Raw genomic sequence first — 18230 nt, forward strand, 5'->3', positions numbered from 1 at the left:
TCTCCTACTGACCTAATTCACCTCCTTCTCCTTTCTCTCTTCCCTCCTCTTTTCTGAGGACTGTTCAGCTAACACTCATCAACACATGTTAATGAGTATTAATTCACATCTCTGCTGCTCCTAGGGACGGAGCAGGTGGAAGCAGGGAGGGGGCACAAAGCTGCCAGGAAGCTGCAGGGAAAAGGCAGCCATCCACCAACCTGTGCCTTCCTGATGGCAGGGTCCTGGGCTCAGTTTCTGCGGCCCTGGGGACGAGGGTAACCCCAGCATCCCCATCCAGGAAGCTTCGTTTCTCCAGGAGGCATTTCAGAAGCACCCTGGGTCAAGCTGGGGCCATTTCTTGGCAAATCCCCAGAGAGCAGAATTGAGCTACATGGAAGCTGAGGGAGGTTCCAGCTCTAATCATCTGTGAATCCTGACCCCAGAGATCCCAATTGCTCCAACAGAACAGGATGGGGAAGGGCAGAATGCAGACAGTCCATCCCACCCCGTTCTGGATCCCACCATTGGTTTGTGGTGGTCCCTCTGGCCCCAGACCTGGACCATGAGGAAGGTGCTCATCCCCTGGATGGGTCCCTTTCAGGGAGTAGAGAAGGGCAGGGTAAGTGATCAGAGAGCCCTAGGTACAAAGTTCAACACACAGCCTTATCATTACATACCTTGCTAAGTCTCAACGCTGCCCAGTCCCATGCAGGGCATCCCTTTGGCTCAGATGCGCCCCCACCTGTACCTACCTCCCTCGGGAACCCAGAGGCTCGTTCGCTACATCCGTGCGCCCTCTAGTGGAGGCCGCTCCCCGTGCGCCCTCTCCCGAGGCTCTGTATATAAAGGCGGAGAGGCGCCGGGGCTGGACGCAGAGCTGGGAATCGAGGAGTCCAGGAGCCGCAGGGAAAGCGCAGAGCTGAGCATTGGCCCGACCTGCCCATCCATCATGGCTGGACAGCAGCAGCCTCCTTACCTGCACCTGGCCGAGCTGTCGGCGTCCCAGTTCTTGGACATCTGGAAGCACTTTGATGCTGACGGTCAGTAAGACCTGAACTTTATTTTTCTTATCCAGACCCGGGTGGTGATGGTGGTGAGGGCGGCAGGGGAGAGGGGCGCAGGGAGATTCTGGGTCAGGACAGGTGCGTATCAATTCCCGTCCCGGATCTCCTGGGACTCCACACCTGGTCTGGCTTTGGGAGAAAGTCCGTCTGTTCTCATTGACAACTGCCAAGCAACTTTTTCCTACCAAGGCAGTTCAGGGATGCCTCTGTCTGGCTTTCTCCTCTCCACTGCGGGCAAGTTGGAGCATTCCTAGAGAGACGAAGAGGGTGGACCGAGTTCCCAACCAGCACCCCCAAGGAGAATAATAATTAGCTGGCTCTAGCCACTCTGTCCCTAAGGTCACTGCCCCGAGGCTCAGGACTTCTCTCCCCCCACCCTACTTCCAAAATGAAAACCACACCCAAAAAATCCTCACACCTTTTTTTCCTCCAGATTCTGCCTGTAGTTTAATAATTGAGCACCAGCCGTGCCTGCTGTTATTAGTAGCCCTGTGACTATGGCAGAGTGGGGGGAGGGATGCTTCTAGAAATTTACAACCTGCCCTCACTTTTGTCCCTGTGTGCCAGCTGCTGTGACCTCAATCCAAAGCCCATTTAAAACGAGGAGTTCTTCAAATGAGCACTCTTCCCAAGCTGAAGCAGAGAAGGGTGTGGCATCCCAAGTGCTGAGCAGGGCACACCAGCCAGGGTGAAGCTATCAAGGCTCTCTCCTTGAAGATCCATCAGGATGGGAAAGGTAGCCATAAGTGTTGGGTGGTCTAGAAACATTCATCTACCTAAAAGCTCAGGGCTTGATAAGATGACTTCTTGAGGTTCCTTCTACCTCCGGAGCTCTAGGATTCTGCAGAGCCCTGATTTGGTCATGCATGAAAGCTTCTTGCTATGGCTTTTGCATGGCCAAGGAAATCTCCATCTGTCCAAAACAGTTAAACTAGCTCTCTGCTTAGAGGTCCCAGCCAAAGGGAGCATCCAAAATCTTTTTAGTAGGAAAGGAGTCCCATTTAAACAGTGGGTCCCTTAGCGAGACATAGGTAATGGAAAGACATAGTGAAACGTAGGGGATCTCAAATTGCTGGAGCCAACTCTGACTTTCCCCAGCCTTTGGTGAGGGAGCACAATGAAAGGAAGAAGCTAGAAAAAGCAAAGAGGACTGAATTCGAAGGGATCTAGGCTCAATATTTTGTTCTGCCTCAAAATAACTGTGAATTGTTTCTCTTACGGTGCCTTAGTTTCCCAGTTGGTTACACTGGGTATGACAGGGAAACAAAAGGGAGATTGATCTTTCCAAAAAGTGTGTGTCTATAACATCTCTTAGGTTGAGGGACTTGAGAAATGAAGAATAATTGTTATACATACAAGTTATACATGCATTCCTTAAGGATGCTTTGTTCAGTTCTCTGCTCCAAAGACTTGTGTGTGATTGAAAGAAGTACCAAGTAGCCAAGGTTGTGCCAACTCTCTCTTTTGTCAAACCCTTGGATTTTATGGGAAACACATAAAAAGCTTGTTATTTATTTAAACAATGACATTTATTTAGATCACACTTTCAGCACATCCTTGATACCCACATACACTCCCCACCATGTCTACACAAGACCAGGTTAATTATCCCTGTTTTACAGATGAGGGAATTGAAGACTGGGTGAAAAACTTCCCAAGATACAGAATAAATCAGGAGCTTAAACAGGACTAGAACTCAGACATCCTGTCTTGAGGCTACTTCTCTTTGTGCCACTTGGCACATCTGGTTTGGTTCAGGAGAGTAGCTTTCTGGGAGTAATAAATAAGGTTAGTCTGTAGTTTTATATAGGATCCCAGAGACTCAGCCCTAGAGTGGTTGTTTTTATTCCTTGGGGACAAATCATCCCAGAGAAGGATCTTGAGAATGGCTGACCTAAGACTAGCCTCAAGAGCCCTCAAAGTCATACCTCTTCACCCCAAAAGCCCTAGTCTAATAAATTATAACTAGTATTTCTATCCTGTTTTAAGGTTTGAAAAGCACCTTACATATATTAACCTATTTGATCCTCACAACAACCCTCAGAGGCATGTGCTATTATTATCTCTATTTTACGGATAAGGAAACTGAGGCTGAAAGATATGAAGTAACTTGCCCAGAGTTACAAAGCTAGTAAGTGTCTGGAGCTGGATTTGAACTCAAGTCTTCCGACTCCAAGCCCTGCACTCCATTCACTGAGCCACCTCATCATTCAGGGACATCCTTCCAAGAGGGCAAACAGAAGCAATGCCTCATCCAGTGTCTTTCTGCAACCAGTTCAAAAGTTGCAGTCCTTCAGGAGGTCTCTGAAGGAAGCATTTGAGCAAATAATTTAACACGATCTCTTCTGTTGTTTTCATGAACACAGTGGAGAAATATAGGCAAAATGGTAGTAAAGTTAACTAGCTTTCAAACTGGTTGCATGACCAGACCCAAAGGGTCGTCATCAACAGACTGACACCAACTTAGAAAGGATTCCTAATGAAGGAGCCTTGAGATCCTCGTGCTGTTGAAAATTTTCATCAGTGACTTGGTGGGAAGCAAATTTGCAGAGGGCACAGAGCTGGGAGATTTGGCTACCATTTTGGATGTCAGAGCCAAGGTACAAAAGAAAATCTTGACAGGCTAGAATGATGAAATGAATCTACCAAGATGGAATATAAATAGAGATTTTTAAAAATCTAAATTCCTTCACTTGGAAAATTTATTTTCAGAAGTACAGGACAATGGAGGCATGGCTAGTTACACAGCAGTTTTATGAAAAGAGATAAGTGGGTTACAGTTGACTGTGATTTCAAGGAGTCAACAGTGTGATGTAGCAGCCAAAAAAAAACAAGAATGAAAAGAGATATCATGTCCAGAACAAAAAATGATGACAGTTCTACTAAACTCTGCCACACCCGGGGTCTTGTGCTAGTCTGGAAGCTATAGTTTAGGGAAGAAATTGAGTACATAGGGTTCATACCAAGGATGATGACAAGGATGGTAAAAGCTTGGAAACCATGCCTCATGAGGACCAGTTGGAGAAACTAGAGAAGATTTGTAGGGAAAGGGGTGGAGGGAGGACAACATGATAACTTTCTACAGAAACTAAAAGGATTGTCATGTGAAATAAGAAGGGAAATGAGCACTGGTATTTACATAGCGCCTCAAGGTTTATAAAAATGCTTTACACACCAACCCTGCCTTTTGTCAAACAGTCACAAGATACTAATTTGATGTTCACAACACATGACCTCATTTGAGCTTCACAACAACCTTAAGAGGTAGCTACTAGAGGTATTATGATGTCCAGAGGGAAAGAGGGCTTGGCTTTGTTTTGTTGGGGTCCCAGGGGACAGACATAAAAGTTGCAGGGGCAGATTTAGGCTCCGTGTAAGGAAAAAAAAGTAACCTAACAACTGGAGCTGTCCAAAAGAGGGAGAGGAAATGGTTTCCTAGCACTGAAGCCATTCGGAGCTGAGGCTGAATGATCATTTGTCAGGAATGCTACAGAGAAATTCTTTTTTTAATTTTCTGGATGACCTCTGGCATCCCTACTTTATCTACCCTGGGATTCAGTGGGTGTGGATTTAACAAGTTGGGGGGAACAGATTAAAATCCTAGGACATCGTTTCAGAAATGAAAAATTACTTTGAGAGGACAACCAATGGGGACAACTGGCTGGAAATCAATGAAGGGAGTCTGTGCCAGGTACTTGGGCTCCTATCTTGTACAATTTCTGTTGATTCTCCTCTCTCTACCAGCTCTGTACTCTCTATCCTCTGTCCATCCACCTGCCTTCTCTCAACCCCTCCCTGGTCTCTCTCCATAGCTTCGATTTTTTTGTTTATTTTGCTTTTAGCTCTGGCACCCTTCCCACCTGTAATGCTCCCTCTGCCAATCACGCCCTCAGAGACATTCCAAGAAAGCCTCCCCTGGCTCTCCTAGGGGCACCTGGGGCTCACTAGAGTCCAATTAACGACTCCCTACCACCTGTGAGAGGGACTGCCTCCCCATTCTCTCAGGCTACCTACACCCAGTAAACAAATGGAGAGATAGATCCTAGGCAAAGGCTGGAAACTGAGATATGAGTATCTCTTATGCCTGGCTTCTCTTCTAGAACCTGGGAAGTAAGACAGTCTCCTTGGTAGAAAGGGGGATAGAAGGAGATGTATGTATGATTTTAGTACACTTGTCCAAGGAGCTGTAACATATTCACAGATATTAATTTCCTCAACTCTCATGTCCCCACTGTGGAGTTGAGAAGCACCAGATGTTCTGATTCTCAGCTTCAAGAATGGAAATCTGGGGCTCAGGTAAGGGAGGTACCTTGCATTTATCACACTGTAAGCACACCGTAGAGCCAGAGACCAAACCAAGACTCGGTTGTCTGGTCTCCAAGTCCACTCCATGAGCCTATAGACCAATGGGTTTTAACCCGAGGGTCTGGGAACTCGTGTGTCTGTGTATGGATATACATAAAGCATAATGTATTATATACTTTTGATAGCTGTATTCCAATAGAATTGGTCTCCTTTGTCATCCTCTGTATTTTGTTATTATTGTTGTTCAGTCACATCTGACTCTTCCTGACCCCATTTGAGGTTTTCTTGGCAAAGACCCAGGAGTGGTTTGCTATTTCCTTCTCCAGGTCATTTTACAGATGAGGAAACTGAGGTAAACAGGGTGAAGTGGCTTGCCAAGAGTCCCACAGTTAGTAAGTGTCTGAGGCCAGATTTGAACTCAGGAAGCTGAGTCTTCCTGGTTCCAAATGTGCATTATGGCACCACTGTATTCACTTAAAAACCTTATTCTGAGAAGGGGTTCGCTAGAGGCTTGACTAAATCATCACCAAAGGGGTCCAGAACACAAAAAAGGTGAAGAATCCCTGCCATGTAACCCTTCAGATGTGACAGCTGCTGTTCCACGATGCTGGGTGTGGGAAGAAAGCTCAGCCTCTCAAAAGTGGGTCAGGAGAAGAGGGAGTGGGCAGCAACCAACAGTAACGCTCCTGAAAAGCAGCCCCCAAGGCAGCATGGGCATTCATGCCATTGTTTGTCAACCCTTGCCCTCCTGCCTATAAGGAGGAGGGGGACAGTGTGAAGATGTCACTGCTCTGACAAGGGCTACCTTAAGGCAGGTTAGGGGAGCAATGGACAGAGCCTGGGTGGAGGCAGAAGACCCGAGTTCAAATTCTACTTCATGAACTTCATGACTTGATGACCCTGGGCAAGTTGCCACTTCAACCTCTCTTAGACTCAGTTTCCTTATCTGTAAAGATGGGGACAATAATAGCACCTGCCTCCAGGGTTAGCATGAGGATCAAATGAGATGACATATGTACAATGTTTTGCAAAACTTAAAACACTTTATCAATGCTAGTGGCTATCATTTTATTATCGTAACATGCCAGAGTCAGCCGGTGCCAGGTCACAGGCACATGGCCCCTTCTGCTCACCCTATAAGAGCCAGCACTTCATCAAGAAATCCGGGCTGGCATCCACCATGGTCCCTGTATCAAAGGCCAAATGGGCACCAAAGTGCTCTGAAGGCAGCACCCTTCTCTTGCTGTTGAGGGTAGAAACATACTGCCTGGACCAGCAATCACAGGGGAAGAAAGAAACTAGCTCAGAATATTCCGACCCATTATTTTTACTTGGTGTTCTCCCACTAGAGGCTATGTAGCTTAGTGGGGGGTGAGCTGGCCTTGGAAGAAGGAAGGCCCAGCGAGTGTGCCAAGTTGGACACCTCTCTTCTGGGCGATTCTCTGCAGCAGTAAGTGGCATCCTCATCTGGGAGCCTGTGACACCAGTGAAAGAAGCCACAAGTCTGATCTTTTGAATGAGGTGACCAAGAATCACAGGAGTACTGAGTCAGAGCTGAAAGGCCCATAAAGGCCATCTTATCCAACCCTCTTGTTTTATAGATGAGGAAATGGAAGTATGGGGAGGTCAAGAGACTTGCCCCAGAGTCACATAGCTAATGAATTGGAGAATCTGTTTGAGAACAACAAGTTTATACCCATTAGACTGGGAGCTCCCCAAAGGCAGGGACTTCTTTGTATCCCTGGTGCTTAGCACAGTGCCTGGCACATAGCAGGTGGTTAATAAATACTTATGGACTGACTGACTGAAGAGTATCCCCTCAGAGTCCACTGGGCCTTTGTCTGATGGCTTAGAAATGAGGGAATGATAATAATAAGTAATAGGTAGCATTTGTATAGCACTTTAAGGTTTGCAAAGCATTTTACAAATAAGATCTCATTTTATCCTCAAAACAACCCTGTGAAATCTTAATTTTTTTAATCTTTATTCTTTTTAAATTATCTTTATTACTTTGGGAAACTGAGGCAGGGTCTGAGGCAGGATTTGAACCCAGCTCTTGTCTCCACATCTATCTACTATGCCATCCAGCAGCCTGTCAAGTTATTGTCCCCACTTTACAAATGAGTAAACTGAGTCAGACAGAGGTTACATGACTTGTCCAGGGTCCCAAGCCTGGTAAACATCTGGAGCTGGATTTGAACACATCCAGCCCTTTCATCCACTTCCCCACCTCAGTGGAGGAGATCAAAATGCCGTAAAGCCTTGGAAATGCTGTTTGGTGGCCTGGTCTCCTGGACCTCAGTCCTGGAGCTTTGCCCACCCTCAGATGGTGGGGACAACAAAGCATTCGGATCCACTCAGCCTCTCCCGCAGTTCAGTTCGCCAGATACACTTGGATTCTTGGTTTCAGGCACGTGAGGACTCAAACACTATTGAATTTGGGGAACTGGAGGTAGGGGGATAGAGAAAAGAAGGGGAGAGGCTAAGGAAAGCTCAGATCCCTCCCCCTAAACCGATTTCAATCTCATCCCTTTTTTCCCTGACCCCATGCTGGGGCTCAGCTCAGCTCACACAATGGGCCATGCCCATCTCCGGGGTTCAAGACCCTGTAAATAGGGTGTTAGGGAGCTCAGACTGTTTCCCCGCCCCCCAAACTCACCCATTCTGGAAAGTACAGGCTGAGAAAGGTTCCCTCCAGCCTCCAGGGACACCTCATTCCTAAGAGACCCTTCCCTTTCCTAGATGGAGGCAGCAACAGTTTTTGAAGGCTTTGCTTATTTCTAAAAGACTACTCCCATCTTTGATCTCTCATTGCAGCCTGGCCAAATGGAGACTGTTTTTTGTTTTAAACAAACAAGGCTCCCTGGCTTGCCTGTGGGCACTTGTGAGGGATAGGGGGCAGGGAACTGTGCCATCCTGGACTGTGACAGTATCCCTGCCCAGAACACCTTGTTTACTCCTCTTCCAGACTCCTCCGAACGATTATTCCACCTTCTCCCCACTGAGAGGTTTCCAGGACTGAGAAAGCCCTTGAGAAATTGGTCCCAATCCCCAAGAAGCATCAATTAATAGCAACTCGAGCTTGGAGTAGTTCAGGAACAGTCTCAGCAATGCCCTGGCAGGCTCAGCCTCTCTCGAATGATGCATTGCATCATCTTCCCCCCTACGTCTCTCCTTTCCATCCCGGCCCATTGGCTTCCCCTTTCTTCTCCTCCCTTCTCTATGGCATTCTAGCATCTCCCCCTTCTCTCTGCTCTAACCCCTTGCCCCTCCCACTTCCTAGTCCCAGGCATCAGCCCAAAGAAAGACTATTAATGGAGCCAGATGCGGGGACCTCCTTCCCACTTGAGTTCCTCCAGCCCAGCCGAGCCCCAGCAAGTTAGGTTAAAATTCAAATGGCCTAGGAATTCATTTGGCTACCTTGTGTTGAATCCCTTTGGCAAGTATTATGGTAGAGATACAAAAGAAGAAGCATACCCAGTACTGTTGATCAAGTTTGGGATTTCAAGGAACATAGACAAAGTTTCACCCTAAGTTGCTCTGACTATAAAATGTATCGTATGAGATACAAACTAAATGAACAAATGCATACAAGGAGGATACACGAAGACATGGACATCTTTAGTCCACCTCCCAGACACCCACTGGGCCGCCATCTTTGTCTGGCTCAGGGAAATGAGGCTGCATATGTAACCGCTCCCAAAAAGTTGGCTCCATCCAGAAAACAAGAGCCCGACTGCCAGACGGCTCACAGATTCTAGGGGCTATACATATTTATGAGTTATAAAAAGGGAACTAGAGTTTCTTATACATACTTGAGTAATAATAATAATAGCTAGAACCTAGATGGCACTTTAAGGTTTGTAAAGCACTTGGTATGTTGTCTCATTCGATCCTAACAACAGTTCTGTGAGGGAGCTGCTCTTATTATCACCCTCATTTTACGGTGGTGGAAACTGAGTCACGGAAAAGTTAAGTGACTTGCCCAGAGTCAAACATCAGTGTCTGAAGCAGTACCCAGACTTGGGTCTTCCTCTCTCCAAGTCCAGCAATCTGTAAACCGGGCCACCAAGCTGAGTAGGTCAGAGAAGCCTACACACAAGGATTGGTCTAATCCCTCTGGACTTTTGGCCTGCCCTTTTGGAGATCCGTTAGACACTCTAGCTATCTTGACATGGATGTCTCCCATCCTACTCTGGGTGAAGGGGCTGCTCTAACTGCCCTGTGTCACTCAGATTTATGATTCAGGGGATAGCCCAGGATAACTAAGATGTTAAGAGAAACATCTTTGGGTCCTGAGATGATCAGGACAAAGTAGGGGCTTTGAATCATTTAACTCTCTAAAGAGAAGGTGATAGCTTATGGACTTCTTCCTTCCTGGAAGAAAAAAAAAAGTATATCTTTGGATTATTTCTGGTGATTCTATTTTATTTTTGCTCTTTAATGAATTTGCATCTTAATTCATCAAAAGAGCATCAAGATACATTCAAAAAGTAGTCATATGTAGATATGTGGGGCATTTATTCAGTCTGCAGAAAATATGTCTGCTTGTCTCTGGGTTTAAGTGCACAAAGATCCTACCATAGCCTGCAGGTTGGGAATGACTATACCTTCCTTCAGGAGGGTTGAGAGTTATGTGGGCTATTGCACCAGCCAGCAGCAAAGAGAGAACAACAGGAAGTGATGCAGCATCTTCCGTGGGCCCTAGATGGCCTCTGAAACCCCTTCCCTCCCCAGATCTGTGATCCTGCGATCCCTGGGGGTTCTGGGAAAATAGAAGCTGGTCCAGACCCCTAAGGCAACCTAATCTTTTTTGTGCTGTGTCAGGCAAAGCCTATGGACTCCCTTCTCAGAATAACATTTTTAAACATATAAAATTATATTTTATATAAATAATATAAATATAATATGCAATAATAAATTATATAAAGATTATGCTAAATATATAAAATAAAATACCAAAGGTGACAAAGGAAACCAATTATAGTAAAATTTAATTATAAATATATATACATATTATTTATATATATACACATATTATTTATATATATATATATGTAACATATACATATATTTTTTTAAGTTCACGGACTCCAGATCAAGAATTTAAGCCTAAAGGGATTAAGACAGGACTCAGGATGCCAAATATAAAGCCACATAAGTGCCGGGTTGTATAGTACAGATTATAACTACTCAGGGAATTCGGAGACAGGAGCTATAAGCCTGGGCTGCAAGAGTGAGGGGAGGCTTTGTGGAGGAGATGAGGCCTCAGATGTCCCTGGAACCACCTTGGGGTGGACTCTGCATTGGCACAGGGAGTTTCCTCACCAACAACTTCCTCACATCAATGAAATCACAAGACCAGCCTTAGTCCATCCCTTTGCTACTTACTCACTCATATGCAATAGATTTGGAGTTTTCACGGACTGCAAGCTCACTGTGAGTTAAAAGGGAAACCAGAAAATAAAAAAGCCTAAAAAAGGCAGAGGGAAAAGAATGAAGAGGTGGTGATTCTGCAGTACCCTGGCCCCTCACCCCTGCAGACCATTTCTGCAATAGTGTAGTCTGCTTTGGGAAGGGCATTGACAAATTAGAGTGCATCCAAAAAACAGTGATCAGGGCGGTGAGAATCCCAGACACTGGCACACAAGGATCTGGTGTTGTTTAAGCCTAGAGAACAGACGCCTTAGGGAGGGATGTGACAGCCAGCTTCAGGTAATTTCTGATCATTTTTAAATGCCCTCTAACTAAAGCTGCCTGGCTCAGTATAGAGTCAAGATCAGGGATCTGGCTACACGTGACCTCAAGGCTGCAGGTACCCCACCTCTGGTCTAGATCCAATCTCTTCTGCCCCCAGTTGCTTCTATCCTAGGCCCTTGTCTCACATGAAGTGGGAAGAAGTTGAAACCTTATACTCTGATTTATTTGGTTGTTTATTGTTATTGTTTTAACTACTCAAGCTTCGTTTCCCCTTCCACCTTATACCCATTTGGAACTGAGAACCAACTACCACTCCCTTGGGGCGATCCTCCAAGAATTAGAGATCTTTTCTTTGTATCCCTAGTGCTTAGCAGTGTCTGGAACATAGTTGGTATTTCATAAATGCTTGTTGACTTGATGGTTTGATTTGTGGTTTCCAGCCATAGAGTGACTGATATTTTCAGACTGGAATATAACTCGTTCATTCTAACAATATTTGTAAATGCAAATCTCACAGAGATGCAAAGAGGCGCCTTTCTCTGTTTGTGCAGCAGGGTTCTCTGGCACTGACAATGCATCGAGCCTATCCATCAACAAGTGTAGGAGTGTAACAGAATATTACTGTGTTGTAAGAAACAATGACTAAAATGAACGCAGAGAACTATAGGAAAACATACAAGAAATGATGCAAAATGAAATAAGCAGAAGCAGAAAAGCAATGTAAATGGAAAAAAAAACCACAAAACATTTACAACAGAATGCTATGAAATTTAAATGTTCAAGATTGATAATTACAAAATAATGATAATAAATATAAGAATGCGCCTCTCTCGCTTTTTGGCAGAGATGGGGAACCAAAAATGTCAAGACTTTTTTCTGTTTGCTAGTTATACAGAGCTAGGGTGTTTTCCCCTCTTATTCTTTGGTATTCAGGATGACTCTCTAGGAGGGTGGGAGGAGTGATTATATATTGGGAAATGAAGACGATTAAAACAGAAGATATCAATAAAAATGTATTTAATTTTTAAAAAATATTGCATTCTATCAGCCAAGAAGCACTCAATGTTCGTAATCATTGAGTGGAAAAGACTGTCACCCTCATTTTCCAGATGGGGAAACAGGGTATGGAGGGCATAAATTAATTGACTCAGTTTCAACTCACTGTAGCATACCTAAAGTCAGAAAGAGGACCCAGTTTCCTCAGGTTCCCAGACTAGTTCCCTTTCTTTGCTGCTGTTCAAGGGAGGCAGATTTGCTAAAAGGTTAGGAAAAACTGGTAACTATGGTAACCACATCCTTATCCATGCCCACTGGTGTAGGGCTTACCTAGTGGGCAGGAGCCCTGCAAATGCTGCTTGGGAGTGAAACCTAGAGTCTGTTTTGTTTTGTTTTATCCTGAAGGGTCATGAACATGGTGCCAAGCTGTTTCAGCCCCATGTCAGCAGAGCCCTTGGGTGATAGGTTGGTGCTACCATGAGGGAACCTCTAAGTGGTTAACAGCATCCTAGTAGGGACCAACAATGGTGTGCCAAGTGCTTTCCGTGTACCTGATGTGGGCAAGACTGGCATCAGATGAGCAGGGCCTGTGTCATGAAGTTTTGTCTGTAGATGCTTTCAGAAAGGTGGATGGGCAGCCAGTAACCCTGGACCTACCCCTGCTGACTACCCTCCCCTTGGGCTAAAACTCAGGCAGCTGTCTCTCCTCCTATGCCTCCTTACTTTCCCCACCACCCTCCACCTGGGCTCCCAAACAACTTGGTCTGGAGGTGGTCTAACAGAGTACTGGACTTAAAAAGTCAGTAGACCAGGTTTCTAGTTTCCACTGTCACCAACCAGCTGTGTGACCTTAGGCAAATTATTCAGCCTTTCTGGGCTTCAGTTTCCTCAGCTGGGAATGGCAGATGGATGTGACCCTAAGCGATGATGTCCTCTTGGTTAAAGGAAAACTCTGTCTAGAAGTCAGAGGTCATCATCACAACAAAGAGAGACAGGAAAGGAAATACCCAGTTCATAGGATTAGCACTAGAAGAGATCAGATGGTTTAAGCCCACAGTTTTACAGACAAAGAAACTGAGGCTCAGAAAACTTAAGCTATTTGCCCAAAGTCACACAGGCCTTGTAATACATAACGGAACTGCAATTCTTACTTAGGTGTTCTGACTTCTAATTCACCTACCAATATTTCCAGTGCATTTTCCTTTAAATGGAACTTCAAAGGGAACCATCAAACCATTAAAAAGGGAACTGCACTGTTCCCTGAAATGCCACCTTCCCCTCCCAACCAACCCTGCCCAACCAACTAATTTGCTCTGGCATTTAAGAAGGTCCTGAAATTTCACCTCCTCCTGAAGCCTCCTGGGACTAATCAGAAGAGATGTGACACATCCCACCCCACCATTCCCTTCTACCCCCATCAAACATGCAAGAAAACCTACCCCTCTCTTACTTTCCTACTCACATTTTTATCCCTGACTTGCAGACAGCATCCATAATTTATGTTACTTATTTCTATACACGTTCAATATTTAGTGTTTGATTAATAATCTGCTTGACACATGTAGGTCTGTCTCAGGGGTTCTGTCTGAGTCTAAGGTCCCCTGATTGATATGCAGAAGAGAAACTGAGAAATAATATTCTCAAGAGGCCAAGGGGAGAAGTCCTAGAGAGGAAGAAAGGAAAGAAACAAGCATTTATTAAGCACCTACTATGTGCCAGATACTGTATTAAGCACTTTATATATACTTCCTCATTTAATCCTCACAACCACTTTAGGAGGTAGGTGCTATTATTATCCTCCCCATTTCACAACTGAGGAAACTGAGGCAGACAGAGGTTGAGTCATTTGCCCAGGGCCCCAGAATTAGGAAGTGTAATAAGCTACATTTGAACTCAAGTTTTCCTGACTCCAGGCCCAGCACTCTGACCCCTGCACCACCTAGCTGCCTCTGAGGAGGCCCATTCTGATTAGGATACTATGGTTTCAGATCACATCACTGCATTCTCTTAGGCAAACCCCTCAACTTCTTTGGGACTCAGTTTCCCCATATGTAAAATAAGAAAAATAAAGGAAAAAATATAAAAATGTTTTAAAATGTAAAATAAGAGCCCTGATGGGCTTAAAAAAATGGAATTGTCCAAGAAAAGCTCCTCACTTATGCTCTGACTCAGCAAAGACACTATTGGTTGGGTGCCCTAAGGAGGTTAATGACAAGAAAAGCTCCCTAGGTAGAAAAGTATTCAGAGCAGCAAAACAGCTAGAAATGAAATATGGGCCCAGCAATGGGAGATGGCTGAACAGATTGTGGGAGATGAATATATTCGTGTACCCTCCGGAACAAAGATTGGGAAGAATTCAGAAACCTGGGAAGGTGTGAGTGAAGGAAAACAGAATAAAAAAGGTAAGAGTCTTAAGAGCAGTAGTCATGACTACAGCCATATGAAGACAGCACCCAAGGCAACAGTCAACACTGGGTGCCATGGGCTTGACTCTTTCCAGGGGACAGACTTAGAGAGGGGATGCTGCTTGGGGCCAGTCTGTTACGTGTTGTGTCCAAACCAAATGTGTCCATAGGAAATAAAAAATAAAAACCAAGTTTTAAAAATGAACTAAAACAAGGAAGTTGGCCAGGATGACTACCCTGGGTTCCTTGCAGGAATTCTATCTTATCACTCAAAAGTCTCACCTCTTCCATGGAGCCTTCTTTCTTGTTCCACCTTGTGTGAAGTCTGACCTGTGCAGAAGAACCCTTCAGCATGTATTATATTGTATTATTTTCTGTGTGTTTGTGTGTGAGTGTGTACGTGTGAATCTGTCCCCCAGACTCCATTGTATGCCCTCTGAGGGTAGGGGCCATATTCTCCCAAAGGTTCCCACTAGGGTGGCAGTCACACAGTAAACATACAGCAAATCCAGGTTTGGCTGACTTGGTGACTGGCAAAATGAGAATCCCAGACCTCTCGTGGCCCAGGCTTCGTTGGACCCCTTCCAGCCTTCCATCAGTTTGGCTCTCCAGTCCTTTACCCCAGGGTTGATGGCTGGTATGTTGCTGCTTCTCTCATCCTGCAGGAAACGGATACATTGAAGGAAAAGAACTAGAAAATTTCTTCCAAGAATTGGAAAGTGCAAGAAAAGGAGCTGGCATGGTAAGGAGTGTTGGTGTTCAAGTTTTCCTTTTGTTCCTCTTGCTGGGTTGAGCCTTTTCTGGGCAGAAGCCAGAGCAGGAGCTCCTGCTCTTTCTTTCTTTCCTTCTTCTTTCCTTCTTTGTTTCTCTTTCTGTCTGCTCTTTCCTTCTTTTTATTTCCTTCCTTTCTTTCTCACCTTCTTTCTTTCCTTCCTTCTCTTTCTTTTTTTCTTTCCTTATTTCTCTAGTTTCTTCCTATCTTTCCTTCCTTGTTTCTCTTTCTTCCTTTATATCTTCCCTCTTTCCTATCTTCCTTTCTATATCTTCCTTTTTCTTCCTTGCTTCTCTTCCTTTGTATCTTCCCTCTTTCCCATCTTCCTTTATCTTCCTTTTTCTTCCTTTCTTCCTTGCTTCTCTTTCTTCCTTTGTATCTTTCCTCTTTCCCATCTTCCTTTCTTTATCTTCCTTTTTCTTCCTTTCCTCCTTCCTTCTCTTTCTTCCCTTGTATCTTCCCTCTTTCCCATCTTCCTTTCTTTATCTTCCTTTTTCTTCCTTTCCTCCTTCCTTCTCTTTCTTCCTTTGTATCTTCCCTCTTTCCCATCTTCCTTTTTCTTCCTTCCTTCTCTTTCTTCTTTATATCTTCCCTCCTCCCTCTTTCCTTTCTTCCTTTCTTTCATTCCCTTTATTTCTGGCCTCCCTGTCACTCAGGCTGAAAGCACAGAGCTGACCTACTGCTGATCCACACAATTTCCTATCCCGGCTCATTCATGCCTCCTCAGGCAGCCTGTAGGCTTCCTGTTCCTGGGGGCTCACCATGTTGGTGTTGGACTTAGGGGTGGCCACTACTACAACTCAGAACTCCAGAGCTCAATAAGCCACCAGCTTTGGCCTCCCTAGGACCAGGAATTCCTTTTGTAAACCTCCATGCATGGCTGAATTTTTATTTTCCAAGGGAAAAAAAATGCCTAAATAATACTGAGCAGCTTATCTCTCAGTTGTACAGCTAAAGAGCTAGTTCTGGGTTACTCTATATCCACAATTACTAGTATTTGGAAGCCTACAGAATGAGTCAGAGAGAAAGAAGAAAATGTCTTTGAACCAATACCACTGGCTGGGACTGGCCTATCAGCCAATGAACTCTCCTGGAAGCAAGCTACCCAACCTGTTCTACATGGGGAAGGCGTCAAAAGCCCTCTGCATATGCTCATCCAGACTAGACTCATTGGCCAGTCCCACATGACACCCCACTCATAGAACCTGGTATCTCTTACCTGGGCATCAAGAGCTATATACCATGCAGACACCAGAGGGCAGACTCTCATTATGTAGCCCAGCCTGCGGCTCATCTGACTGCCTAAAATGAATTCAGTCACTTCCAAATCATTTAGAATAACAATGAGATTTATTTCTATCACATTCAGACTGGTAGTTGGGGGGCAGGGGGCCCACCAATGCTCATCCACTAAAGGTGGTCACTAGGACCTGGGGTAAGACTTTTCCTGGAGAAAAAGCACGCCACGAGTGAGAGCCTGCTGCTCTTAGAAAGACTCGTGTTTTCCCCAAGTGCAACTCCAGGTACAAATGGGATCTATGAGGTTCCTTCCAACTTTAATGTTCCATGAATTCTCTCAAGCCTTTCCGAAAAATGTGATTTATAGTATTAAAAAGCTGGTTTAGACCGCTCCTTAGTGATTCAAATGTGGATAGATTTAATTTTTAAATATATAACAGCATGTTTCCAAGTCTACTATATAACCAAGTCCTAATAGTTCAAAAGCCACATTAATATGGGGATTAGGATCAAGTAAGATGACTTTTCTAAGCAATAGAAATGACTATCGCTAGTTACACCAAATAACATGATACCTAACACCGTCTCTCTCTGCCTCAGTTTCTTCTTCTGTGATATGAAGATCAGAAAACCCAAAACAGCCAATCTGGCTGCCTTAGAAACTTGAACTGCAGCCTTACCCGAAGTGGATTGGATGACCCCTAGCCAGAATGACCACTATGTGATACAGAACTCAATGTTAGCATGTCTGTGGGAACTGGAGAATGCCAAGAACACTCATTTTACAATGGTTATGAAGGTTTAGGGTGGAGTACAGTTACTCCCATTCAACAGGGCATGCTGAGGCATTGTACCTTCCTTTAGAATTTGTGTAAAAAGGACAGGGGCAGATCTTGGAAAGCTAAAGAAGGACAGCCTGCCATCATGAACAAAGAGCTGGTCTTGAAATAAGGGAGACCCGCGTTGAAGCTTGGCCTCTGACAGATACAGGCTAGGTGACCTCGGCCAAGTGCTCCAGACAATTGTCTAAAGGCTGCTTTGGTGAGGGAGTTTCAGGAGGGCCCTCACTGATAAAATCACAATTAAGAAAAAAATGAATGGAACCCAAACTAGATTAGCCAGTTTGGGATTAGCCCAATTTGAGGAATGTTGGCCACCATCCATAATGAACAACTAGGTGGAAACTCTTCTGGCACACTGCCACGTCAGAGGGAAGTTCTATGGGGGCAGCCTAGGGGTTCAAAGGAAAAGATCCACTAGGATTCCCCTTCCTTGTCTTTCTGAAGGAAACAAAGAGTGGCAGCTTTGCGGAGAAGATGAAGGAGTTCATGCAGAAGTATGACAAGAATGCAGATGGGAAAATTGAGATGGCAGAGGTGAGTTCTGCAGTCCTGATAAAGCACTAGGGTGTGGAAGGGTGTGGCAGCAGCCACCTATACCCCCTTCCCCATTCTCCCATTCTTCCTCATGAGTTTACAGTTTGGGACTGCCTTGGAAGACTGGGGTTTTAAGTTCAGATAGAGCACAAGATGGGATGAACCTAAAGGGCACTGGGGAATTCAAATTGCTTCTTGAGAAATGTCATCATAGAGAGGAAATAAGAAAATCACTGGTGGCATAGTCGATAGAGTGCCTAGACTGGAGTCAGGAAGGCCTGAGTTCAAATCTGGCCTCAGATACTTCCTAGCTGTGTGACCCTGGGTAAGTCACTTCACCCTGTTGGCCTCAGTTTCCTCATCGGTAAAATGAGCTAGAGAAGGAAATGGC

General features: G+C 44.9%; 1 protein-coding gene across 1 annotated transcript in view; it reads left to right on the forward strand.

The window, feature by feature from the left end:
- Nucleotides 1-855: 855 nt before the first annotated feature.
- Nucleotides 856-18230, forward strand: part of CALB2 (calbindin 2) — a 30033-nt gene continuing 12658 nt past the window's right edge. Inside the window, exons 1-3 of the mRNA XM_036751447.1 lie at nucleotides 856-1022; nucleotides 15118-15194; nucleotides 17750-17839. Coding sequence (XP_036607342.1) covers nucleotides 932-1022; nucleotides 15118-15194; nucleotides 17750-17839 — 258 coding nt within the window. The 5' untranslated portion in view covers nucleotides 856-931. The remainder of the gene's footprint in view (nucleotides 1023-15117; nucleotides 15195-17749; nucleotides 17840-18230) is intronic.

This window comes from Trichosurus vulpecula, chromosome 3 (genome assembly GCF_011100635.1).
Source record: "Trichosurus vulpecula isolate mTriVul1 chromosome 3, mTriVul1.pri, whole genome shotgun sequence".
NCBI classification, from domain to species: Eukaryota; Metazoa; Chordata; class Mammalia; order Diprotodontia; family Phalangeridae; genus Trichosurus; species Trichosurus vulpecula.